The following is a 26,197-nucleotide window of genomic DNA, read 5'->3' on the forward strand; positions in this document are numbered from 1 at the left end:
GAGAAGCGCGAAAGCATGAAAACCTAATGAGGGGTTCAATAAGCCCAAGTGCAGGGTGCTGCACTTGAGTATGGGCAATCTCAGGTATTTATACAAACTGGGGAAAGAGCACTTGGAGAGCAGCCCTGCAGAGAAGGACCTGGGGGTCCGGGCAGATGAGAAGCTGGACGTGAGCCAGCAGTGTGTGCTTGCAGCCCAAAAGGCCAACTGTGTTCTAGGCTGCATTAAAAAAGGGGTGGCCAGCAGGGAGAGGGAGGTGATTGTCCCTCTGTACTTAGCTCTTATGAGGCCCCATCTGGAGTACTGCGTCCAGGCCTGGGGCCCCCAGTACAGGAAGGATGTGGAGCTCTTGGAGTGGGACCAGAGGAGGGCACTAAGATGATCAGAGGGCTGGAGCACCTCTCCTGTGAGGAAAGGTTGAGGGAACTGGGCTTCTTTAGCTTGGAGAAGAGAAGGCTCCAGAGAGACCTCATTGTGGCCTTTCAGTACTTGAAGGGAGCTTATAAACAGGAGGGGAAATGGCTGTTTATGAGGGTGGACTGTGAAAGGACAAGGGGGAACGGTTTTAAACTGAGACAGGGGAGGTTTAGGTTAGATATTAGGAGGAAGTTTTTCACACAGAGGGTGCTGAAGCACTGGAACAGGTTGCCCAAGGAGATTGTGGATGCCCCATCCCTGGAGGCATTCAAGGCCAGGCTGGATGTGGCTCTGGGCAGCCTGGTCTGGTGGCTGACAACCCATGCACTGTGTTATTAGGTCGCCTCCAGCTCAGCATCTCTAGAAATTTTTCAACTATTTAAGCATAAGGGAGAGCATACATAAGGTAAATGTAAATGGAGATACTGCATCTCTAAAACCATTTAAGTGAAATTAAGCTCAAAAGAATTTAGGCGCTATTTCTTCCAAGAGCACAGAGCATCCAGAGAGATCCCAGAACCACTGGTTCAGCAAGAGCTGCCTCCTAGAGACAGCATGGAATCTGGAAGCAAAATCAACTCTAATGGAATGAACTCCTGCAGTTCTCAGGAACGCTTTACAAAAAGTTATAGTCTCATAAATTCTCCTGGAACACGACCTCTAAGCACCAAAAGTGTCCCTTCTCAGCTTCCTAAAAGGCACTCATGTCTTTTACTCAGCATGCCCAGGTAGCGAGGCTTTTAGTTTTCTCAGTGGAGGTCAACAAATAAGAATCATTCCAGGAGATTCGATCCCATCATTAAAGACTATATACTTGATGTTCTCAGTGTGATGGGAAACTTCATCTAGGAGCCAGGGGAGTTCAAGGGAAAAAATTACTGATTCACAGCAAATTGAGAAATCATCTTCGTATACAGTATACATTGAACTTAAGATCAGCCCAGTAAAAGAACAGAATGAGCCACGGTGGCAAGCAGCTCTCCCATCTACTTAGCTCCATTCCAGCACACCACTTCCCCAAACAGTGAAAAAATGAGCAGCTGACTACAGGTTTGAGAACAGATTTGTCAATCGTGTCAGGAGAAATCCTAGGATAGTCTGAGGGACAAACACCTTGAAGTGACAAAGAACAGATGAAACTCAGGAATGGGACATAATTAACTGCAGAATACACTATCTGTGGCCCACTGCCAAAAATCCTGGACTGCTTAAGCTTTATCAGCCATGTCTATCCCACTGAAGGCAATCACTTGGAGGAAGAGGGCTAAACCGACCCTTTTTAACCATCCTGCACAAAAAGCTGTCCAAGTGCAGAAGGGCCCACATGACAGATACTGAACTTCTGTTAGCTTGTATATTTACATAAATATATGTGTGTATTTATGTTTGAAGTGCATTAGGCCAATCCTCCTTCAGTGCACTCTTCCCTTAAGTACTTGTTACACTAACAGCCTCAAAGAACACATAATATTGCCTGAGAATTCTTGATCAAACAAAAATTGATACATTTTAAATCTCCCCTCTAAATAGAAACTTCAGCTGTAGTCCTAACTTCAGGAAATCTCCAAGGCTACAGCCAGTACTCTAACAGAGCAACTCCTCTAGCTACAGCATAGCTTTCCATGCCCACAACAACCAGCTACATTGTTAAAGTTCTCTCAGTGTCCAGTGAATTTCAGCCAATAAATATTTAAAATTGCCATAGAAATTACAGCAGTAAAACAGAGAAGAAAAGATGGCTTTGATTCTGTCATTAAAGACATGAGACACTCCATATTCCTTCTTTCTGTTCCTCTGAGCACCAGAACGAGGAAATAGGGGGGAAAAAAAAAGAAAAAAGAAAAAAAAAAAATCAGTATGAAAACTGAAAACCCCACTTTTGGAAAGCGATAGGAATGTTTACAGGCCTTCAGCAGTGCTGGCCATGGCAAGAAGCACTAGGGTTCAGCAGGAAGGCTGCAAACACAACGCTCATGGAGGACAAGGACGTCTCAAGAAAATACAGCCCTCTTTTCCCCTTCCAGCAGAATCCACACAATGCCTCAGTGCCTATAAATAAAAATCTATGAGGGTTTTACTTTTGTCAGTACAAAGGAAGAGTCTTCCTATGTTACAAACTTGATTCTTGCACAGAACGACATTCTAATTTAAATCTGTATTTAGGAGATGGTTAACCTGACTATAGTTTTTCGGCCATAAGAAGCTGAAGAAAAGGGATATTGTTCTTCCTGAATGCTGCTACGCAGGCAGCAATAAATGTAAAAAGCATACTGGCCCTAACACTATTTTGCTTTCTGCCCAGAGTCAATAAATAAAGCTGAGCCTGAGGATCTGCCACCTGAGATGGATTTATGTCACCATTTATGGTAGCAGGAGTCTTCACTGTGACTCTTTCCTGAAGATGACAAGGGAAGAAACTACAAGCCTTAAACAACTTCTGTAATAACAAACAAGGATGAATCCATGTAACACGGTTTGTATTATAAAAGGTGGGGAAACCTGAAGGACCATTAAGTGAAACACAGTGTAGAGCTGAAGGAGCTTGAAAGCAGCTTTAATTTCTCACATCAGTAACAGTCAGACTAGAAACAGTCCAGAATCACTAAGAATGTAAAGAGCAGATGGGAAAGCACACTCAAGAACCTCTCTGACATCTCACTAGTGTGAGACTTCTTAGTGACTTCAAGCAGCACACAAAGCTCCAGTTCTGATAAGGCATGGCTCCTGTGTTTTTTGTCAATGCAAATGATGCAAACATTTGGACATCACGTCAGTTCCATTTTAGATCTACATTCAGTTCTTATTACCTGAATTATACCAAGCCAGCAAGAAGTCAAATTCTAAAGGTTTCTTTTCTTTCAAGGCCCAAAGCACCCTCTTATGTTTCTTGCCATCAGGGTGAAAGTTGGAATCGGTCAAGTCAATAGTTATAACTGCAAAAATGTACAAAAGCTATTTTAATTCAATAGACTAAATTTAATATCAAAGTTAAGAATCAAAACAATAAAAAAACCCCCAAAGAGCATTAAAATAACTTTTCACACGTACAGCACCTTTACAAAGTATTTGACTATGCAAATATGACTCCCCATTACGTAAATAACCTCTTCCTGCCATCTTTATTTTGATGTAACAGGGAACTGTTTCCTAGTGATGGTAACAACAAAGTCCCAATACAGGGCTTCTTGTGTTCCAGTTTCTGACCAGTACCCCTTGTTCTATTGCTGCACACCACCAAAAAGAGTTTGCCCCCACCAACTTAACTCTCATGCTTTAGGTATTTATAAACAGCAGTAAGATGCCCTCTCAGCCTTTTCTTCCCCAGACTGAAGTGTCCCAGGACTCAGCCTTTCCTCTTACATCAGAAGGCACAGATACCTCACAAACCAAAAAATTCTACAGTTCTACATCACCCCAATATAAGCACTTAATCAAAACACCAAAAATTAGAGACTTTATAGAATACCCCTGAGAATGTTTATCTCCTTACAGTTATTTTTTCATTTCAAAAATTCAGTTTTTCTCTTCATGCAAGCTTCTTTATCTACATCTGGAAAAATACCACCTAGACAATAATAATTTTTAAGGAAAGGTAAGTTTCAGAGTTGCTGTTTTAACATCCTAACAAGGCATTTCACCAACAGGTCTGAAGTAAGCACTGTTAATATTAATTACACTTACTGTATCTCATTGGTTTTTTACCAGAATACCGAGAAGGGCGGCCTTGCAGTCCGAGTTCCTCATAAGTATCTTTATCTACTGACAGAATTAGTTTTCCTATAAACAAAACAAACTTTAATGTAAATAATTTTTCAATTTAGTTCCCTTGAAGTCTCCTGAGAACCACATACTTTATACGATGTTAACTTTGGATCACTTGGTATTGCTAATGTAATCCAGACTCCTTAGTTTCAGTTAAGCTGATTACCAGATCTGCTCCTGGTATTCAAATTCAATTATTCTTTATTATCCTACAGGCCTTATGAATTTGAATGAGAAAAGTGCAAAGTTGTTACTGATTTAGACACAGGTTTTTTCGTTTGTTTTACTGTACTATGGGAGTATTTCACTCAATCCTTCCTCTGCTTGACCCCTACATTTGCTGTGTCAGTGGCTGAACACAGAGCTACACTTGGGACCTGATTTTGTAAACATTCCTTCATGCTCTGCTCAATTAAACATACAAAAGCATTACCTCCTGCTCCTATGGGACTGCTCTCACTGAGTGAAACACACTTATTAGCAATGAGCAGATAATGCTCAGAAGCATCTCCACTCCCCAGCTCACAGGTCAAATCTGGCAGCTGCCACTTGGTACGTAATTGTACACAAAAGATTGCTACCACAGTGTTTCAATTCTACTACAATATATTTAACAGTATAATACAGAATACAAAGACAGTTGTGCTGAAGGTTTCAGACACTGACGTCACCAGAAACAGTAATGCTGTTCCTACATCAGTGCTGCATAGCTGGAAATAACTGCACCATACAAACTCAGTCACTACCAAGTACCTGTTTTGCTAGGACTGTGCTAATGGAGTACATAAAATAATTCCTCCTCTGAAAAATTTGAATCTTCTTATGCCCTGATAGGCACCTGCTCTGTTTTAACACCTTGAGCTAGAGGGCAGATAACCCAATTTGTGTTTCTATTACGTTTGATACACTATTAAACGTGGAAACATATTTGAATGTCAGAATAGTTCCGTTATTTTCTTTGCAGTGCAAAATTCTATAATGCTTTGTCATAAAATAATGATGGGAATGCAGGAGAGGTTTTTCATGTTAAATATTTCTCAAATAATTAACACTATTTCAATAGGTATTCCCAAACAATGTTTATTATTTCTTTTTTGGTACAAATTGTATCTTTAAGAGCACTATGAAACAAGAAGTTGGAAGGCAGCATATTGAGAAAAATAATCATGTGTAGCTATTTCTGCCAGGTGAAGCACTGACAGCTAATACTATCAATAAGCAACATTAATTTTTTATTTTACTTTCCTTTAGATAAAATCATTTAACAGTGTGAATCAAAGCTGAATTATTTTAGCATACTTCTAATAAAGTAGGCAAGTACAGTAGGCCCACCTTTCAGTTTATATAATTCCACATAAAACAAACAAACACACACAAAACAACCAACAATCAATGTATGCATCTTAAAAATCAAAAGAACATACCAGTTGGTAGTAAAGCTGCTGTATTATCTTGATCAATTCTGGTGTTATAGGTAAGTGCATAGCAGGAACCTTTAATAGTAAAGCAGAAAATTCTGAGATTATACAGCCTCTGGAGAAAGACATAACAAACAGGAAACATTCACTTCAAGATAATCAAGCAAGCACCAAATCTTTTGAATTATTCTTAATTCTTCTGTTTCCACTAGGTAACTTTCTTGAACAAAACACCTGTTATTAGTTTTATAAAGCTACAATGGTACTATTGCAAAGGACTTGTAATACAGGTAACATTACCAACATGCCTTAATCCAGACACATGCTGCTTCCATGTGCAGAGACAGCAAATGGAAAGAGCTGTACACAGAATTGAGTTGGAAGGGACCTTCAATGGTCACCTAGTCCAACTCCCATGCAATGAACAGGGACACCTACAGCTACATAGGTTGCTCAGAGCTCTGTCCAGCCTGACCTTGAGTGTCTTCAGGGACACTACATCCACCACCTCTCTGGGCAGCCTGTTCCAGTGCCTAACCACTCTCATTCTTCCTACGTCCAATCTAAATCTCCCCTCTTTCAGTATGAAACCATTTCTTGTCATCCTATCACAACAGATTCTGTTAAAGAGTCTGTCCCCTTCTTTCTTATAGCCCCTGTATGGGAACTGCTGAGTCACGGCCTGAACCTCTGATTGATCACCTGAGGAGAGCCACGAGTCAGCCAGAGGAGCACAGGTGAAGGCAATTCAGCTGTGCTGCCGGAAGGGGTGGAGCCAGGCTCCATCCCTCCTGGACCTATTTAAGAGCTGGCTACCAGAGGGGAAGGATCTCTTCTGGAGATCAGCTCTGCTGGAGTTTTGTGGTGAGCTCAGCCAAAGGGTAAGCTCTTCCGCCTATTTTCTTTTGTGATTGTTGTTTACTTTGCCTAATTCTCTTGATTATATTGTGATTATAACATCTTGATATCTATTGATTATATAATTATATTGTGATTATAACATCTTGATTATACAAGCCCCACTTTAGATACTGAAAGGCCACTATTAGGTCTCCCCAGAACCTTCTCTTTTCCAGGCTGAACAGCCTGATCTCTCAGCCTGTCACTGTAGGAGAGGTGTTCTACCTGAATAATTTTTCTGGCACTCCTCTGGGGCCAGCAGGTCCACATTTCTCCTAAACTGAGGACTTCGCATCTGGATGCAGTGCTCCAGGTGAGCGCTCACAAGCACAGAGTAGAGGGGCAGGATCACCTCCCTTGCCCTGCTGGTCATGCTTCTTTTGATACAGCCCAGGATACGGTTGGCTTTCTGGACACTGAGGGCACATTGCTGGCTCATGTCCAGCTTGCCATCCACCATTACCCCCAGGTCCTTTTCAGCAGGTCCTTTCTATCCTTTCATCCCTCAGCTCGTACTGAAAGCAGGAATTGCCATGAACCAGGAGCAGGACCTTGCACTTGAATGTGTTGAACCTCATGAGGATCTGGTCTCCCAGGCTCACTGCTCAAACCTGCCCAGATCTCTCTAGATGGCAACCCATCTCTCAGATGTGTTGATCACGCCATACAGCTGTTTGTCATCTGCAAACTTGCCACTGTTAATGCCATTGATGAAGATGTTAGAGAGCACTGGTTCCAGTACTGATCACTGAAGGACACCACTCATCACTGATCTCCATCTGGACACTGAGCCATTGACCATCACCCTCCAGATACGATCTTGCAACCAGTTTCTCATCTGTTGAACAGTCCACCCATCAAATCCAGATAAAGATGTTACAGGGAGCCATACCAAAGGCCTTACAGATGAAAGCAGCATCTCTTCCTTTGTCCACTGTCAGTTACACCATAATGAAAAGTGACAAGGTCGGTCAGGAAAGACCTGCCCTTGGTGAAGGCATGCTGGTTGTCCCATATCACCTCCCTCTCTTCCTTGTGTCCCTCAGCATTGCTTCCAGGAGGATCCACTCCATGATCTTCCTTAGAACAGAGATTAGACTGACAGGTCGATAGTTCACTGGGTCATGCTTTCTATGTCTTAAAGAAGAGCGTGACATTGTCTTTTTTCCAGTCAACAGGGACTTCACCTAACATCCATGGCTTTTCAAATACCTTCTGAACCATCCACTCGAGGGCTGTGTGAAGAGCAGTTGTCAGTGAAGACTGAGGCAAAAAAGTTGTCAAGTACCTCAGCCTCTTCTTTCTCCGTTGTTACCAGTCTGCTTGTACTGCACCCTCTTGGATTATATACCCGTAGAAGTCTTTCTTGTTCTTCTTTTCCCCCTTGCCAATTCCAGCTCCAGCTAGGCCTTGGCCTTCCTGACCCCACCCACATCCTAGCAGCATCCCCATACTGTTACCAGGGTTATCTCCCCCTGCTTCTTCTGCCTATGCAGTGAAATATGTTTTTTCCTGAAATATATGGGTTACTAATTCACATAAAAGCAAGGTGGAAAATGCTGACATTATCAATATATTTTGTGGCAGGTACTTTCAGAAAATGTTTCTGTTTTTGATACATTATTAGAAACACAAGAGTCAGATTGTGTGAACTTCTGATGATATGGACTTCTTTTCTGATACGGAAGTGGTATTACATTTTGTATATCAAGAAACTGATTTCTTACTTCCCTGTTTCTCTGACGATATGAATGGATCGGAGAGGAGAATCACAGAATTGCTCAGGTTGGAAAAGACCTTAAAGATCATCAAGTCCAACCACAACCTGACCATACTGCCCTAACTCTAACAACCCTCTACTCAGTCATGTCCTTGAGAAGGGAGGTGGTATCTGCATAAGCTGTAGAAGATAAGAGGTGAGACTACACATAGAAGCCCTCCTGTCAGTGGCTTGCAGAATTCAGATGGGAAAATTCAGGGGAAAAAACAAAGAGGGATCAAGTGTAACTTTTGGTCCCATTGGTAAATGCTGGTATCACAAAGCAGGAAAATAAAAAAAAAAAATAAAGAAACACATAGATTTTTATTATCACAGCTTCTTCCCTTTCTTTACAACAGAATAAACAGCTGCAAGTTAACGTTGCTGCTTATGGAAGAAAAGTCGACCTTTGTGTGTGTGATACACCCTTACCTTTCCTCACGAAACACTCGATGAATTCGGGGGCGAGCAGCTGATGGACGGACAAGCTCCTCACCACGTAGTACTCCCCAAGGTCTGCAACAGCGCTTTTCAGCACTTGGGGCAGCATGCCGCACTCGGGGATCAGCACAGACACCTGCCGGGAACAGATCCGTAACGCAAATCGTGTCTGAAACACGTGAGGGATGAAAGCCGAGAAACGCAGAACGTGAAAGGAACGAGCAAGTCACTTCAGGCTATCGTCTTCAAAACGCCGCCATTGGAGCACGCACACACCTTTGGCTTTGTGCACACGCCGTGCAAAAAGATGACTCCCCGCGGCCCGACTTAGCCAGCAGCTGACTGGAGAAGCGAGGTTCAAGGCAGACCCGAAGCTAACGTCCGTCCCGCTCGCTGCCTCCCGTCCCGTCCCGCCCCCCCAGCTCCAGGACGCGCCTCCATTCCCCTCGCGGCGCTGCCGCCGCCCGCACTCACGCGGCAGTTGTAGGCGTGGTCCCGCACGTGCGCCGCGTGGCGGGAGCGCGCGTGCCGCACGTGGCCCTTCTCGCACACCAGCAGGTGCCGAGGCGCTTGCTGCAGGCGTCGCAGCGGCGCCGACATTCTCCACCGCGACCTCCAACGGAACAACCACCGCAGCGCGCGCCACCCGCCGCCCGGCGGAGATGCGAGGCGTGGAAAACCCCCTGCATGACGTCACTTCCTCCTGTCCGGACTCAGCGCCGCTTTCGTGTAGAGCCGGGTCCCCGGCGCGATGTGCGCATGCGCTGCGGTGCCCTCGGTGCGGTGGGCTGGGAGCTGCGCTTCTTCTACCGGCGCCAGCACACCTTCGTTTGGATTCGTGGACATACAGCAGGACCCCTCACAGACGCACTGAGTACCTGAACACCCACTGAGCGTGTCGTGTCCCTTAGATGCTGAGCGTATTCGCAACAACAGCAATACTTCTATCAGATATAATGCAGTGTCTGCTCAGAATGCCCCCTGCGTTGAAAAGGACCACGATGATCGTTTAGTTTCAACCCCCCTGCTATGTGCAGGGTCTCCAAGCACCAGACCATGCTGCCCAGGTTAGCCAGCACCACGCTGAGTGGGTTTGGGTCTGCCCGTCAAGTGTCCTCTCACAGATCATTCTGAACATCACGTATATTGTATAAAGAAACTACAAAAACTTTACAGCTCCATGCAGTTCTTTTCTCTTCCTTGTCCCTGAACTTCTTACCCCCATATTTACTTTAAGATGGTAACTACTAACTTTCCTAGTATTTGTTTTGCTGCTTCTATATGCTGTACAAGGCTGCATTTCAGTCTAGGTCACTAAAATCTGGTCAGTGCACATTGTAGAATCATAGAATATCCCAAGCTGGAAGGGGCTCATAGGGATTATAGACTCACAGAATGGTTTGGGTTGGAAGGGACCTGTAAGATCACCTCATTTCAACCTCCTGCTACGGGCAGGGACATCTCCCTCTAGACCAGGTTGCTCACAGCCCCATCCAGTCTGGACTTGAATGCTTCCAGGGAGGGGGCATCCACAGCCTCACTGGACAACCTGTTCCAGTGTCTCACCACCCTCACAGTAAAGAATTTCTTCCTGATATCTAGTCTAAATCTACTCTCTTCCAGTTTAAAGTCCTTTTCCTTCATGCTGTCTCTACATGCCCTTACAAAAAGTCCCTCCCCAGTTTTCAGTAGGCCCCTTCAGGTACTGGAAGGCTGCTATGAGGTCTCCTTGGAGCTTTCTCTTTTCCAGGCTGAAGAGCCCCAGCTCTCAGCCTGTCCTTGTAGGGGAGTTTCTTCAGCCCTTTGATCATCTTCATGGCCCTCCTCTGGACCTGCTCCAACAGCTCCATGTCCTTCTTGTGTTGGGAGCCCCAGATCTGGACACAATACTCCAGGTGGAGTCTCACGAGAGCAGAGTGGCAAAATCATCTCCCTCGACCTGCTGGTCACATTTCTCTTTCAACAACCCAGGATACAACCCAGGCCTTCTGGGTTGCAAGTGCACATTGCCAGCTCACGTTGAATCTTTTATCAACCAACACCCCCCAAGTCCTTCTCCTCAGAGCTGCTCTCAAGCCATTCTCTGCCCACTCTGTATCTGTGCTTGGGATTGTCCCAGCCCAAGTGCAAGACCTTGCACTTGGCCTTCATGAGGTTGGCATGGGCCCACCTCTCAAGTCTATCCAAATCCCTCTGGGTAGCATCTCTTCCCTCCAGCATGTCAACTGCACCACTCAGCTTCGTGTCATCTGCAAATTTGCTGAGAATGCACTTAATCCCACTGTCCATGTCACCTACAAAGATGTTGAATAACACCTGTCCCAACACCAATCCACTGAGGAACACCACTTGTCACCAGTCTCCACTTGGACACTGAGCCATTGACCACAACTCTCTGAGTGTGACCATCTAGACAATTCCTTATCCAGCAAGTGATCAATCTATCATATCTATTTTTCTCTCACTTGGTGACCAGGATGTCATGCAAGATAGCATCAAACACATTGCAAAAGTTCAGGTAGATAAAATCAGTTGTTCTTCCTTTATCACTGATGCTGTAACTCCATCACAGAAGGCCACCAAGTTTGTCAGGCATGACTTGCCCTTGGTGAAGCCATGTTAGCCACTGTGCTTCTTGAAATGGCTGGGTGCCAAGAAAACAAGTTTGTTTCAGTTGTTAATATATAGGTTGTGGTAAGGTCATTCGTTAACAGCCACGTGGTTGCACATACATGAATCATCAAACTCCTATAATTCTACTAGTTCACTAGTTCAGCTAAACATCTTGGTAGTTTGATATCAGAATTCAAGCACTCTCATTCTCAACCTTGTCAGTTCATTGGCAGAGGTAAACAGATAGCACTTCAATATTCTAGATCTGTATATTATGCCTGACACACAGCTCACTGAAGCTTCAGTGTTCTGCTTCGAATGGAGACTGCACTTTTCTGGTGCTCTGTCTCCATTTAGGTGTCTGTGATATTGCTGACTGTAAACAGCAGTACTGTGAGAAGGCTGATCTTTGCACAGCCTGCATTAAAAGAACTGCATTTGGCTAATGGTAAGCGGGATGCTTCTGGGAAGCTACCAGTTCAGTGCTTCTGGTTTGTTAGGCTGACTCAGACCCACTTGTTTCTGGGTGCATGCCTTCCGGGTGCTTGCTAATATAGTAACTTCAGGACAGCTGCTCTGAACTCAGTGGCTTGTACACTATTCTGAGGTCCCTGTCTCATTAACATTGGTTGAGGAGGTCTGAAATCTGCACTTACATTGCCTGTGTAAATTGGTTTGTTAGGAATCAAGAATGGCTATGTAATCATAGTAGTCTTCTAATTTAAAGCGTGCAAAAATTAATGGGAAAAGCAGTACCTGATGGATGTCAGTTATTACCATACCCGCAGGCAGAAGCCTCTATGAGCAGACAAGCATTACTCTCTGATGATCAGGAAGCCTGTTCTGCTAATGGGGTGAAAAGTTCAAGCCTCTGATCAATAAGCCCAGACAGCCAGAGAGGAAATTCAGCTATATTCAAGGCAGCCTGTGGAGCTGGGTTTGATTTGATGGTTTGTTGGTTGTTTTTTTTTCTTTTTTTTTTTTTTTTGTGAGCTTCTCTCACAAAAGTAATTTATGTTTTCTGCTAGGGATACAAATGGATGAGAAAAGAAATGTGGAAAAAATACGCTGTGGAAAGAGCGAGAGAATCAAGATTCATGGCCACATATTCAAGGGAGTTCAGTCAGTATTTGGGGGATTTTGGCAGGCATGTACTTCACTGCAGTTCAGTAGGGCATCGAAGGGTTTACATCACTGTTCAATTAATTTGGTTCATATGTCAGACAATTAATTTTAACCTACATTTACTCTTTTATGTCAGCTGTCCTGCTATAGCGCATGTCTGCTTTAGAGAACCGCAGGAAGACACTGAACTACATTAAAAAAAACACATTTAGCAGTCCAGTAGTCTGTGCTGTAACATGCAGAAATTCCCTCCTTAAATACTGAGCTAGATATCTGTATGCTAACTGTTGGTAAATGCTGACATTTTTATAGTGATTATTACAGTTTTGTGAGTAATTAGGTGTATGGTTACTGCATATTGTTTTTTAAGAAAAGATATTCTAAACTTTGAATAGCTTAAATTATTTGGCCCCAGTGAAGCTACCACTGTTTTCCTAGGGATTTAAACCTGTACTGAGGTAATGCAGTTCTACTGCAATCCAGCTTCATCATGCTCACAGAGACTAACAGCCTGTAGTCAGGAGGAGGAAAGAAGTGCCTCGGGCAACCTCTTGTAATAGCCTCGAGTAGGGAAGGGTCTCTGAGACACTTCCTGGGACTAGTGAAAAATTGATTCAATTTCTGCATGAAACAACTGAGATGAGAAAGGAAAGCCCAATAAACATTATGTACAGTATCTCTAATTGTGAAGCCCAGGTATTTCTTTCATGTATCTTTTCATTACTGAAGGGCAGCCTTAGCTCATTCTTTCAGGTGGATATTCTGTGATTATCATGACTAAAGGACCTAGACTTTCATAAAATCGAATCTTAACAAGTATTTGTCACATTTGTATTTTTAATTTGGTTTGTGTCTTTAAGATGAATGAAGTTGTTTTTTCTTTTGAGATACTATTTTTTTTTCTTTCTTAAATATTGTTGACTGCCAGAGAGAAGGAAGGAAGCTGCCTAAACCTTTTAACCTTGGCTATCATAATTAGTAATTTGTAAAACAGAAGCAATTATCTCTAGTGCCTTGTTTATCTGAAATTATGATAACGTGTGTAAGACTGAAAATGGCACTTCACTTGACCCACGTCAGCTGCTTTTTTCATTGAGGAAAGTGGAAAGATGGTGAAGAGCTTGATAGTTAGCTTTATATCCTGTTTTTACATGCTCTGGTCCAAATGCTCAGAGCAGCGATGGGTTGTAAAAACGATCCCACTCAGCCTTGTTTTTCTAGGAGATTACAAACAAAGCTTCTGCCAAACTACTCCCCAAAGCTGCTTTTCAAGCCAGGAAGAATAGCAAGTGCTGGCTGTGGACAGAGCTGCAGGTTTTGGTTTAAATGCAGTTAAAATAAACCAAGATACAAGCAAATAAACTCCACACAAGGGATCTGTTTCTTTTATAGTTAAAAAAAAATCCTCTATAATCTGGGAAACTCACTTATTCTTGTGATGCAAGGGAGGGAGAAGAAAAGAGAAGGATCATTCATCTGACAGGGCTCCAGGGATCAGGAGTGGTCCGGTCTGCTTGCCTTTTAAGGGCCAGAATTTGGCTGAGCCCTGCATGGTCATGGGGAATTTTCTTGACTTTGTGTCTTCCTTTAAACAGATTCAGTACTGGTTGCATGGTGGCTATTTAGAGGCACCCTTGCAGGATGCCCTTTGTGGCAAGCTACTCCGTGGTGGTCAATGAGGAATAGGAGCGTGTTTTTCTATTCACACTTCCAGCAGAGGATAATATGGCCACATTCACCCAATTGCTCTGAAATGCCCTGGAGAGTGCTGCCACACTCAGGTAAATCCTCGACCTTTCACAAGCAATAAATAGGTGTTCCTTTTCCTGTCCAGCAACAAGATAAGAAAACACCCCCGCCTTTTCCATTGCTGTTTTCCTTCCCCAACTCTATAGATAAACAGACACATTTTCCCTCAAACTGTCAACGCCAGCACATTAAACTCAGAGCACTTAGCCAATAATAGTAATTTTTTTCCAGTTATATCAATGGGTGTGGTAAAAGAGCTTACCTGTCTTTGCAAAATTTGCCTTCATAGTATCTTTAGAGCACTGTATTTCTGGTAACACTGATACTGCTGCTGGGATTCCAGCAGGTCTCTCTTTAATTCACCTTCAAAGCAAAAAGAAAACAAAACCAAACATTTTCTCCTGTACACAGTTGTGTTGGTTTTTTTTTTGTTTTTTTTTTTTTTTCTTTTTTTTTTCTTTTTTAAGGCCCTGTTGAAGTTTAATTTTCAAAGCATAGTATATTTTCTGTTAGGATCAGTGCAGAGTAATTCCTTCCTGCCACAGCCAATGAAGCTTCCAGTCTGCTTCAAGGGGAGGATTTGCCATTCCCACCAAATAATCCTTATTTGCTAAGCCTGTTACTGTGCACTCCTTTGTATGTTGATGTATGCTGTTAACAAATGTTCTGATTACGAGATCATTGGAATTTCTGCCCACTGAACTGTTTCTCTTGCATTCCCAACTCACAGAGGTCCCATGCTGCACTTCTTAGTGCTGCATGTTTGTGCAGCTCTCTGTGTTTTCACCAAGGATGGATGGGCAGCAGAGCTCAACCCTCAAAACTTAGCATAGTAACTTCAATCACGGTTGTTTTTTATAAAGTAACACCAAAATTATGTGGCTGCCTACTTCAAGCAAAGGGAAGCTGAAAATGGTGCCAGCAGAGGAAGAAAGCTATGGAGAGAAGAGACTGCCTTCTAGCTAGCTGGAGAGCTCTTTCTCCAAGGCTGGAAGGTGAGCTTTCCTGAGCAATCCAGCCTGTGCACAGGTATTCAGAAAGCAGTTGCAAAAGTGTCTGGACATCAATTTCTTTCCTCAATGTAAGCTATGAAGTTAAGCAACCAAAACTGTGTAATAACTTAAAATAACTGAAGATTAAAAGAAAACATCATGTTCCCAGGTAGGAGTCGTTCCCTCAGGAGGATTCAGATATCAAAGTGGTATTATCAGAAGTGAAGTTTAAATTTGAAGTTGCACTTTTTATCTATCTTAGGAAGATTCAAATTTGAGTGTAGAAATAGACAAAAATAGTAATTCTGGATACACCGATTAAGAATGGGTTTGTTTTTTTTTTTTGCATGTATGCCCCTGTTTCATTACATTTATTTTAGAGTAAATCCTCTCTTTTCTCATTTCAGTCAACTTATTATTAGGATTATGGATGCCAGAGTTGTTCTGAGACTTATATTTCATTATATTTACAATTACAGACACAAAGTTCAATAGTCTACTACATTATACATTTCAAAGACAAGATGTTATTGTTTCAGATCCTTTTCACTTCAGAAGTTTTACAAGTATCATTCTCTATTAGTGGGCTGTCCTTATAATTCCATTTTAGATAATTTTTTAGCCCTTAGACTATGTGCAGACTGCTCCTGTCATGCCAAAGCCTTATTTCTACACTGGGATTTAAGTGTAAAAGCAGGACGTTTTTACAAGCTGCCCCATAGTCAGTGTGTGCATTCCTCTGTCATTTGGAAAGTACTTTTCAAAAATCTCACTGAGACTTAAAGGAGGATTCAGGCTTTTATGTTTAGCCCCCCATCTTTAAGTTGTTCAAGTTTTTGCAAAATTCCTGACATCATGGTTCAGAGAACCCCATAAACACCTGTTAGTGACGCGCATTTATTAATAGGCTTTGCAAGACTTCTCTCCAGTCACCTGGAAGCTCCACTACGAGAAATAAAGGAACCTCAAGGATTATCAAGCTCCAACCCCCCTGCTGCATGCAACATCTAATACTAGATTATATTGTCTTTTCTGGTCTTCATCATTTTTAAGATTGGAGGTCTCCCAAGCACTTTTCCATTATTTTTGTTTCCTGGATAAAGTGTTTGAGAACAAAACTAGTGAAAAGTTTTGTCTCTATAGATCAACGTTTTACCTGAGGTCTGAGAGCTTCTGAATTTTTTGCTATTCAAGCCATTCACAGCAAACCAGTTGTTATTTGCCACGATGGGAGGAAAAATTCTTTAGAGCCAGAGTCTTTATATTCTCCCTGCTAGTGGTTTATGTCTGGATGAAGTTATTGCCAAAACTGCTGCTCCTGCTTCTGGCCAAATGTGTGAGGAAACAGGCAAGCCTTTGTATGTCTGGCAGTTTTAGACAAAAAATCCAGCAAGAAACTGCAACATCCATTCAATCAATCAAGCAGCAAAAATCACATCAGTGTGAAGACACAGAACCTCAAATAAGCTTTTGAACTTCTCTGCTTGCTTGGAGGATTATTGCTCTCTGCAGAACATACTGAAAGCTCACCACCTCACTGCTATTATCCACTGCATTTAAATGTGAAAAACAAAGCTGCCTGCACCTTGGCACAGTTCAGTGCCAATACTTTATGGATCTTCCTGTTCTGTAACATGAGTCAAGAAATGATGACTAAATGGATTCAGTCATAAACCATAATGAAATCACACCCACTAAACACATGGCAGGAATGACAGAATGTTACATAGAGCCGTGAGTCTTCAAATTTGAAAAGAAGACAGACTTCACAGTTAAACAAAAATACTCTGCATTTGGCCAAGATGAACCTTTTGTTAGCAGACTGAGAAGAGTGGGACTTGTATTGGGAAATAGATGCATCCTTCTCGTGGGAAGAGTAAGAATTTCCATTTTTTCTTCAGTTGGAGTAATAGGTAGAAAATGGCATGCAAAATTAAGTGAAAATAAGTCGAATTTTAGGACAATGGATAAAAAAGGAAAACTCAGAGAGAAAATGACTCTTGAAATAGGCTTTGAAAGAGAAACCCTAGAAGTCATTTAATTTAATCACTGAAACCCTTCAATATTCAGAAGGAAAATGAATCTATGGCTCTTCAAGTTTTACTCTGTTCATTAGTTCATTCTTCCTCCTTGGTCATTAAGCTGTTTCTCCCTGTGACTCCAGTCTGATTACTAAATCACTCCACGAGATAATTAAGAGCTCCACATTTTGGTTCTCTAAGATTGACCTGGCTACTCTTGATCTTGCTGAGTTATCCTTAGATCTGCAAGTACGTTTGAAAGGATTTGGCTAGGACTGCTTACATAATTAGGAAGCAGTGGTACGAGGGGGAAGCATTAGCTACCAGAAATCAATTAGTAATTGAGACTCTACACTCTGTGATTTACTTAAAAGATTCTCAGTTATATTCTGCACTCTTCTACAGCAGTGTAAGCTGGGAATTACTCCCTTGACATCAGCTGAGTTACAGATGGTATGAAGCAACATTTCCAGTGTGAGTGGACATTGACCAACTGGTGTTGCAAACAGGATAATCTAGAACAGCAAAAGCTTTCACTTTAACTGTGCTCATGTATATCTGTTGTTTGTGTGGGAGCCAGAGCAGAGTGTGAATGGCAACACTTCCTATTCACGGCCATCCCTTTCTAAAAAGAAGTGTCTTCTTTCAAAGGAATTGCTTTTGAACTCCTTACAGTGTAGAGACTGCTTGAAATATCTTCAAACTGAAGTAACTTGAGTCCTTCTGCTTCATCAAGTAAAAAGATAAACAACTCAATTTTGGCACCATTAGGTTGCATTTACAATCTATCATCCTCACATTACAGACACTAGAAATGAGGTACTGAATCACAGAAGTAGCTGCCTTTAAATGCCTCATCAATTTGGGAGTGAAAAGAAATGAGAGACATGTGGGATTCATCTTTTTTTGTTTTACTTGGATATGGAAATGGAGGCAGAAGCTACAGCAGATTAGTAGTCCAGATACCAGGAAAGGCAGCATATTTAGCTGAATTTATTCTTAAATATTTACTGTATGATAATCTGAAGTGTCTACTACGTACAGATGGCTCATAAATGGAAACTGTCATGAATGCCAAACATGTACAGGGAACCAGGAACCCCAAGCAACTTCATTAAGGCTGCAATCTCCATATATGTAGACATGAATCGTGACAATATTTTTTGGTAAGTTTCAGTCTCCCATCCTATACTCCTTACTCCATGTAAGTACTCTATACTATGCAATATTTATTATGCAGAATGCACTATGGAGGACCCTGTGAGGAAATCTGACTGTATCTCCAGTATGAGATCTCCAGTGTACTGTTCAATGAGTAAGGCCTGCAGCTACACACTGAGCAACGTACAGAAAAAAAATGACAAGAGCATTGAGTAGCTGTCTATCCTGTGTGCTTCATGTGACGGTCCTGAGGGGAAAATGGCATAGGAACATATCACTACAGGCTGTAACCTAAACAGTACGCCCCAAAACACTGCATTACGTTAGAAAGGCAACGTCACTTTGGGCATTTTCTAACATGTGGGTGCTCAAATCTATTTCCTCGGCATTCTTCTAACTTAGATTCAAGAAGGTACCACTTTTATGACCTTTCAAGGTGATAAATTATAGTGGAGGCAGGGAGAAAGAAAGCAGCTTCATAAACTGTAGTCATTTTCTTACATTAAAAAGTGATCAAAGCTTGTTTTGCTTTGTTTTTCAGAATAAAATGTTCCCAATCTATTCTCGATGGAACAGTTGAAGTTTCCTTGACGATGGGACATGCAGTGTCTTTTCCAGTAAAATTGCTGTTCTGATTTTATAGTATTTTCTGATTTTAAAATGTTAGACAGCACTAGCTTAGTTTGCAGAACAGTTGATCCTTTGCATGCTATTTCCATTTTCATTTCGTTACTGGGGAAGAATGTAATTGCAAACAAATGAAATTTAGAAGTAATTATTATCAACCACACCACTAGGGGGGGTATCTTTTCTGCCTTTCCCACTGAAGGTGATGGAACTGTGGGACTGAATTCAGAGTATTTATGATCTACTGCATTATTAGTCAAGGAAATATAAAGCTCTTTTTCCATCGTTATTATTTTTAATACGTCTGGCAGAGCAGGATTGAGCATGCATTCATTCACACATGGCTATGTCAGTGATTTCTATGTGCAAACTGATAACGATGGTTACTATGCCAATCCATTGCTTTTGCAGTTAGGCAGCATCACACAGTCCTGGGTTTCTTGTTCATGCACTCCAGAGTGCATGAACTTGATAGAACAATAGAGTAATATTAAAGCAGCACGTGGTTTTTCCTACTGTAATAAATAAATAAATTATATATATATATGTATATATATGTATTTAGAAATACATATCTATTTCATTCACTGAAATTCAAATCTGACGTCTTACAGGGTTTTTTGTTTTAGTATTTTGCTGTCCTGTAGCAGTATTGTACTGTGTTACAGACACCCAGTTGCTGGTAGGTACGTGCATCAATTGAAACAATCCTGTTGTAAGCCATAAGAATAAAAATGACTGTGATATAAAGTACCTCTCTTGCAGGACCTCCTGTTAGATACCTGTTTTTCCATCTTCTAACGCACTTCAGCAATTCATAACAAACTAATTGGGGCAGTTTTGGGAAAATGCAGACTCAGTGTTGAATTTACTACTTGTGCTGCAGTTTGGAAAGCTACACATGCAAACAAACAATTTTTAACATCGGGTTTATGCAGCCCATACAGGTCTATACAGTGTCTCAAGAGAAGTGAAAGAAACAGCTGATGTACTACTTACGTACGCAGTTGCGACTGCCCAGCCAAAAAGGCTGCCCTGCATTAGCTGGGAACATGCTGCATTGCACAACTCCAGTTGCCTGAAAAACAGGGTGGCACCTGAGCTGATGACGTCAGGTTAAAGTTCGATTTTTAAAAAAACACATCCAACACAATGCAAAGACCAGCAGAGGCTTTGCCAGCTGACATCACAAAGGCCCTTCTGACCACTTGGCCAGCTCTGATGTCCTGACAGAGTCCAGACGAGTCCATGCCTCTGTTGATTTTGAGGTACAGGCCTCCTCTTTGTGACAAACACAAGAGCACAAAACAGAAACCATCTGGGTGCAAGTTCATGTAGAACACCCTTTATATAAGACTACTCTGCATAAGATGGAGCTCCATTCACGCTGAAGCCCGATGCAATACAATGGCATATAACACGGTTGAATTTGATCCACGTCAGCAAACTTGCTGAGGATGCATGCCATTGATGCATCCAGATCACTGATAGAAATGTTGAACAGGGCTGGCCCTAGAACTGAGCTCTGGGGTCACTCCTGTGACTGGCGTACAAACTGTGATAATCCCTGCATATCTATAAATCCCTGTAAATTGTTAAATATCTCTTAGTAGTTATTAGTCATTCAAGTTTTCTGATAAGCTGTTGCTACAGGAGATTTTCTTAGTTAAAACTTGAGTGGGAAACTGCAGAGATGCGGTGTATTTGAACTACATACACTCCATGTAGTAGAGTACTTTCCGTCTGGATGGATAAGGAAACCTTCTAGTTTTGGTCTTGAAGGTTTGAATCTAACATCACAATTGCATAAAAAGAAATGATGAAAAGTGTATGAATGGCCTTTGGGATTAAATTGTGAGCTGAATCCTCCAGTTACATGATTCCGGGTGTCTGCAAACTAATATTTTTGTGTTCATTTTGTGTCCAGTGATGGCTATTGATCCAAGGAGCTCAGTGAATTTATTAAATTGCACATCAAACAGAGCTCCCTCCCAAAGCAGCAAACCAAAATCTCTGATCTAACAAGTCCTGAGAAACACATCAACCATGCAGTCACGGTCGGAATGGAGAAAGCGATGCTGGGAATCACTTACCACTGATTTGAGCATTCCTATTTTGCTCATGTCACTCAGTCATCGTCTCAGGATGAAAATGCTCCTGGAGGATGTGTGTGTTGAATGCAGGATGGAGATTAGAGGGACAAGGGAGGAAGATGGGAAACATGGAGGGCGATGAAGAACGAAGTTGCTCAGTTGATGATTTATATCAAATGTCCTTTAATACAACTGGCAGAGTTTCAGGGAATGCAAAAAGCCTGTGAATCTGCTGTCTTCTACTAAAAATGCCCCCAGTTCTATCTTAGCTGTTTCTTGAATAACAAAAGCAGTAAATAGTAGTTGGAAGCACCCTGGGTACCCCGTTCTTTTAAGAGAATCAATTCTGAAATATTTCAGACACAACAGTGAATGCCTCCTAAATAATGCCTCCTCTCACCAGTGCGAGTCATAAAGGTTTATGCAATTTCACATCACACTCACTTTCAGAATATGAGCCAGTGACTAACACCAAAACTCCGGGATTCCTTATGTGCTGCTGCCTCCTTTAAATTCTTTTCATGCAGAATGAAAATAATTTAATTCCCGTTGTCTTAACTGCCTTTTCTAAATTTCTGTGAACAGTAGTCCTTCCTGCAGGCCTGTCTCCCAGACTTGCAGAGCATATAAGGAATGCATATTAATTTCCACAGTACTGCTTAATTTTTTAACAATATTTACAGCATGTTTCTCTTTTTGCAGTCCCTTATTTTGCTTAATTCTTTCACATTGCTCTTCAATTTCTATTATTCCAGGTGGTTTTGTATTGTCAGCAAACAGCACATTTTCCCCCTCTGCTGCTCAAAACTTTGGCTGATGGGGTCAGGAGCAACAGCAACTGATTTAAGTGTGCAACAGTCACTCACAAAGACCATCAGTTCCAGCACCAGCACATCCTGCAAAGTGCAGGGATGGAGGCATCAGCCTGTGCTGATCAAATCCCAGGGGAGCAGACCCGCCAGGAGCTGGTAGTGCTCAGAGGGCACGTGACAGGACATGAGAGACCAGCAGTGATGGTGGCCATTGCCCAAATGGCCCTTGAGAGCACTGGGCCAGGGTGGGCAGTCAGAACTCCTCAGCCTAGGGACAGAGCTCTGAGAGGTGGTGGGCAGGCTGAGGGGCATGAGGACCTTGCTAACTAGAGCCCTGAGCAGCCTGACGTCTGCTCTGCCCATATCCAGGGCTAAAGTTTTGGTGCCAGGTTTCCTTTTATCACTAAGGATGGACAAGGATAAGGTGGTTGATCTAGATGTATCCTTTAGTTCTTAAAGAATAATTAACTGGTGTCATTGTCCTGACTAAGTAGCCCATGGTAGTGCTCCATAACATCCCCTTATTTGCTTGTCCTTTAATCCTTACCTAGATGCTGCCAGCTGTGCCATCACCACCTGCCAGCTCTGTACAGACCAGTGCCTCTTTCACACGCAGCCAGTTCCCACCTCACCTGCCCTGCCTGTCCTTGCAGAAAGGCCCAGAATGGTCCATTGCAACACACCAGTCACAGGGCTCTGCCCACCAGGTTCCACTGATGCCAGTGATGTCGTGGCTCTGGGACTGAGCCAAGGCTTCTGGCTCCTCTCACTTGTTTCTCGGTGCATGCTGCATATACTAATGTAGCAACATTCCAAAGGTGCTTCACCACAGCCAGCACCTGCTGGAGCAGGATCTGTCTAGCACACAGCCCTTAAACAAGCTGCTCACCTAGTCAGTCTTTGTTTCAGCTTGGTTAACCCCACGCGCCACACACGTAGAATGGGTGAGCTGTGAGTCTCAGTTCCAGGCGCAGCTGACAAAGGGCTTACATTGCGTCCTCTTTTGGTCAAAGTCAGTGTTAACAGCAGAGTGACCCAGCACAGCTGTCTGTTCTGTTTGTGGTCTTCCTGCAGCGCATTGCAGACCTCAGCTCAGTGATTCCATGGCTTACTTCTGCTAAACGAGGCTGTCTAAAGATCCAAAGGGTGGCACACAAGCTTCCTGGGACTGGCTGGTTATGGGGCTGCCCTACAAACAGCCCAGCTGAGCTGAAAGCAGAGCATCAGTGATGAGCAGCTGACAGCAAACTGCTATTAGTCATGTTTTCCATTGGCACCGCTGATGCCACAGTGTCTGTCCTTCGTTCCTGTTCCTATAAAGCTCCGAAGTGAACTACGAACAAATGCTGCATGCAATGCCAGGAGCTGGAGGAGTCATTCACTGGCAGGCCGCTACTTGGCAGTGAGGCTTCACACTCAAAATAAAACAAAGGATGTACAACAAAGGAGTGTCTCTCCCCGAGAAAAAGAACAGTTGAAGAACAAAGTGTTTTTGCAGTCATCCATAGAAATCACCACAGACAATAGCGATGGTGTGCACACAGTTTGGAAAAGGTCTTGGATACGGGTCTGAGCACAGTAATAAAAGGGTGCTGTTAGCAGGATGCTGGTGGCCATGTGTAACCCTCGGAAAATAGAACTGAAGGGAATTCAACTGGAATCTTACTAGATGTTCTGAGTGTCGGGAAAGGCTGCACCTGCAAGTGTGCTGCTAGGGCCTTTGGCCTTTATTTTTTGCGGGCACTGCTGGGACCAAATGAGGGGGAGAAAAAGCAACTGAAGAGACTGGTTTAGAAAAAAAAAAAAACCACTAAAAAAGGAACGGATTTGTCGGTCCATTCACTCGCCTAGGGTTTTGTCCTAGCGTTCAAGTCTCAAAGCTTTCCTCGGCAGAACCCATCTGAGCACGAAAGCCGCCCTCCTCGCTCTCAGCCGCAGCCGGACGCTTTGCTGCGGTGCCCACGGGCCACGGGCTGCTCCGCGGGTGTGCCAGGCCGTCCCTCCGCTCTCGTCCAAAAGCCGTAAAACCGACCACGTTGCTAGCGGCTCGCTCTTCCTCGCTGTGGTAACCGCGGCCCCCGGCGCGACCCGGCCGCGAGGCAGCGGGGGACGACGTGCCCGGCCGCCCGTCGCACCTCCCCGTACTTCCTTATTGTTTGCTCCCGGGGAGGTCCCGCCCCGCCCGCGGCGGCCGCAGCCCTTGCGGGGTGGCTCCGGGCCCGACGGGGACGCGCCCCCCGCCCGGGGCTCTCCGCGGGGCGGCGGGATAAAGCTCTGCGCGCCCGCCCGCCGCCGCCACAGGGCCCGGCGGGGCGGCCCGCCATGGCGAGCCCCGCGCGCCCGCAGCCGGAGCCGGCGGTCCCCGGGGCGTGGGGCGGCGGCGCGGCGGGGGAAAGGCTGCTGCTGCTGGAGCTGCGCTGCGCCCGGCCGCCGTCCTCCGGCTCGGAGGAGGAGGAGGAGGAGGCGGGGGAGGAGGCGGCCGAGGGGGAGGACTGCTGCCCCAAGTGCAAGAAGCGGGTGCAGTTCGCGGACTCGCTGGGGCTGAGCCTGGCCAGCGTGAAGCACTTCAGCGACACCGAGGAGCCGAAGGTGCCGTCCGCAGCGCCGCCCGCCGAGCCGCGCGACCCGCCGGAGCCCGGCGCTGCCCCGGGGCCGCCCCGCCAGCCGCCCTCCTTGCGCCTGGAGCCCGACTTCCCCGACGGCGGCGAGCCGAGCGCCGAACGGCTGCGGCGGCAGCGCGTCTGCCTGGAGCGGCTGGGGCGACCCGCGTTGCTCTCCGACGTGCGGGGCACGGTGCGGGCGCTGCGCGGCTCCGGGCCCGGCGAGGTGACGGTGCGCTACACCTTCAACGAGTGGCTCTCCTTCATGGACGTCCCGGCCTCGCCGCTGCCCCCCGCCGCCGCGGACGGCTCCGAGCCGCCGGCCGAGCGCTTCTCGTTCGCCCTGTGCGTGCCGCCTAGCCTACGGGAGGGCTCGGCCCTTCACTTCGCCATCCGCTACCGCGGCGCGCAGGGCGAGCACTGGGACAACAACGACGGCCGCAACTACACGCTGCGCTGCCGTCGCGACCCCGAGGCGGCCGCCGCGCCCCGCGACTGAGCGACGGTCGTGCTGCCGTCGGGGGGAGGTCGGGGCGGCGGCTGAAGGGGCGCTGTGGGACGGATCCGCATCGAGAGAACGAGGAGGCTGAGTGGGACCTCGGTGCCGCTCCCCGCCCTGCCCGAGGCCCAGAAGGACGTCCGCGGCTGGGGCCCTGCCGAGCATAGGCTGCCTTTGCTGGGGCAGAGGAGCTGTTAAAAATACTGGCTGATAGCGAGTTATCTGGAGAGCTTCGATAACAGCACCCCGCAGTCACGTGCTGTGCGCTGGAAGATGGTGTCTGTCTCGTTCGGTGTGCCTGTGTTGGGGAGAGCGATGACATGGACGGCCTTGTCACAGCACAGTGACAGCGTGGTAGGGAGGGGATCTCGCTAATGAACGAAAGCAAATGCTTCGCTTCAGCTCTCCTTATGTTACGTTTTGCACCACGCTTTCAAGTGCTTTTAATTTATTCAGCTCATTTTGCAACATCTTTTCCAATATTCGTGCTTTGTTGGGTTTGGGCACTTAACCCACAGCCTTTCACTCTTGCACTGCATTGCACTGTGGCACTGCTGTGTCCCAAGTCCTGACATTTGGCAAAAAAGTACCATTGCAAATGGCTTTGTTAGAATAAAAAGCTTTCAAAAAGCTCACCGACACAAACCTTTTTTTCTGCATCTTCTGTGCAGCAGAACGTGTGTGTTAACCCTAGCCTGTGCCCTGCAGAGGCAGCTCATGCAGAGCTGTGGTGAAAGGAAGCTCTGCTGTCACAGGGTTCTGTAGAAGATGTGATGGCTGCTCTGCAGCTTGACTTGTGTTATTTTAGTGTCATTATTATTTTTTTTCATGATGAAAAAACAGATAAGGTTTTATCTGGGTGCAGAAAATGCTTTGGCATATATTCTATACCTGAAATGAGTCTTCAGCTAAGCTGCCTTTTCTGCAAGCTGGTGCAGAGCTGTTGTGCACTGCTAGGTTACAGGACATGGAATAACGCAGTGTGCATTAGCTACTGATAGTTGTACCAATGAAATAACATGCTCTTAAGCTGATATGTGATGCCAATCGAGATAGATGTTCTTTTCAGTACAGTGTAACATCTCAGACTTGTGCAGTGCATTCCTTATCTGTGTTTTGTTCATGAATTGCTTCAGAGAAGAAGTTTCACCAATGAAGGGTGGGCTGGGGAATGTCTCCTAAAACAGAAGGAAGCAGTGGCTCTGATG

The 26,197-nt window shown here is 44.5% G+C and overlaps 2 protein-coding genes across 13 annotated transcripts in view; one reads left to right on the plus strand and one right to left on the minus strand.

Moving 5' to 3' along the window:
• The window catches only part of RPP40 (ribonuclease P/MRP subunit p40), a 35,182-nt gene extending 24,898 nt beyond the window's left edge, over nt 1-10,284 (minus strand). For all 12 annotated transcript variants that reach the window (XR_007375607.1, XR_007375609.1, XR_007375606.1 and 9 more), the window contains exons 1-5: nt 9,172-10,284; nt 8,689-8,833; nt 5,604-5,672; nt 4,099-4,194; nt 3,225-3,350 (exon numbers count right to left, since the gene is read on the minus strand). Coding sequence is in view for 1 of the 12 variants with exons in the window: in XM_048938487.1 (XP_048794444.1) it covers nt 3,225-3,350; nt 4,099-4,194; nt 5,604-5,672; nt 8,689-8,833; nt 9,172-9,297 (562 nt within the window). In the remaining 11 variants the exon portion in view is untranslated. The remainder of the gene's footprint in view (nt 1-3,224; nt 3,351-4,098; nt 4,195-5,603; nt 5,673-8,688; nt 8,834-9,171) is intronic.
• Nucleotides 10,285-24,190: 13,906 nt separating this feature from the next.
• Nucleotides 24,191-25,624, plus strand: PPP1R3G (protein phosphatase 1 regulatory subunit 3G). The gene has a single exon (XM_048938488.1). The coding sequence runs from the start codon at nt 24,213-24,215 to the stop codon at nt 24,987-24,989; it is 777 nt and encodes a 258-aa protein (XP_048794445.1). The 5' UTR covers nt 24,191-24,212; the 3' UTR covers nt 24,990-25,624.
• The last annotated feature ends 573 nt before the right edge of the window (nt 25,625-26,197 follow it).

The sequence above is a fragment of the Lagopus muta genome, chromosome 3 (genome assembly GCF_023343835.1).
Source record: "Lagopus muta isolate bLagMut1 chromosome 3, bLagMut1 primary, whole genome shotgun sequence".
Taxonomy (NCBI): domain Eukaryota; kingdom Metazoa; phylum Chordata; class Aves; order Galliformes; family Phasianidae; genus Lagopus; species Lagopus muta.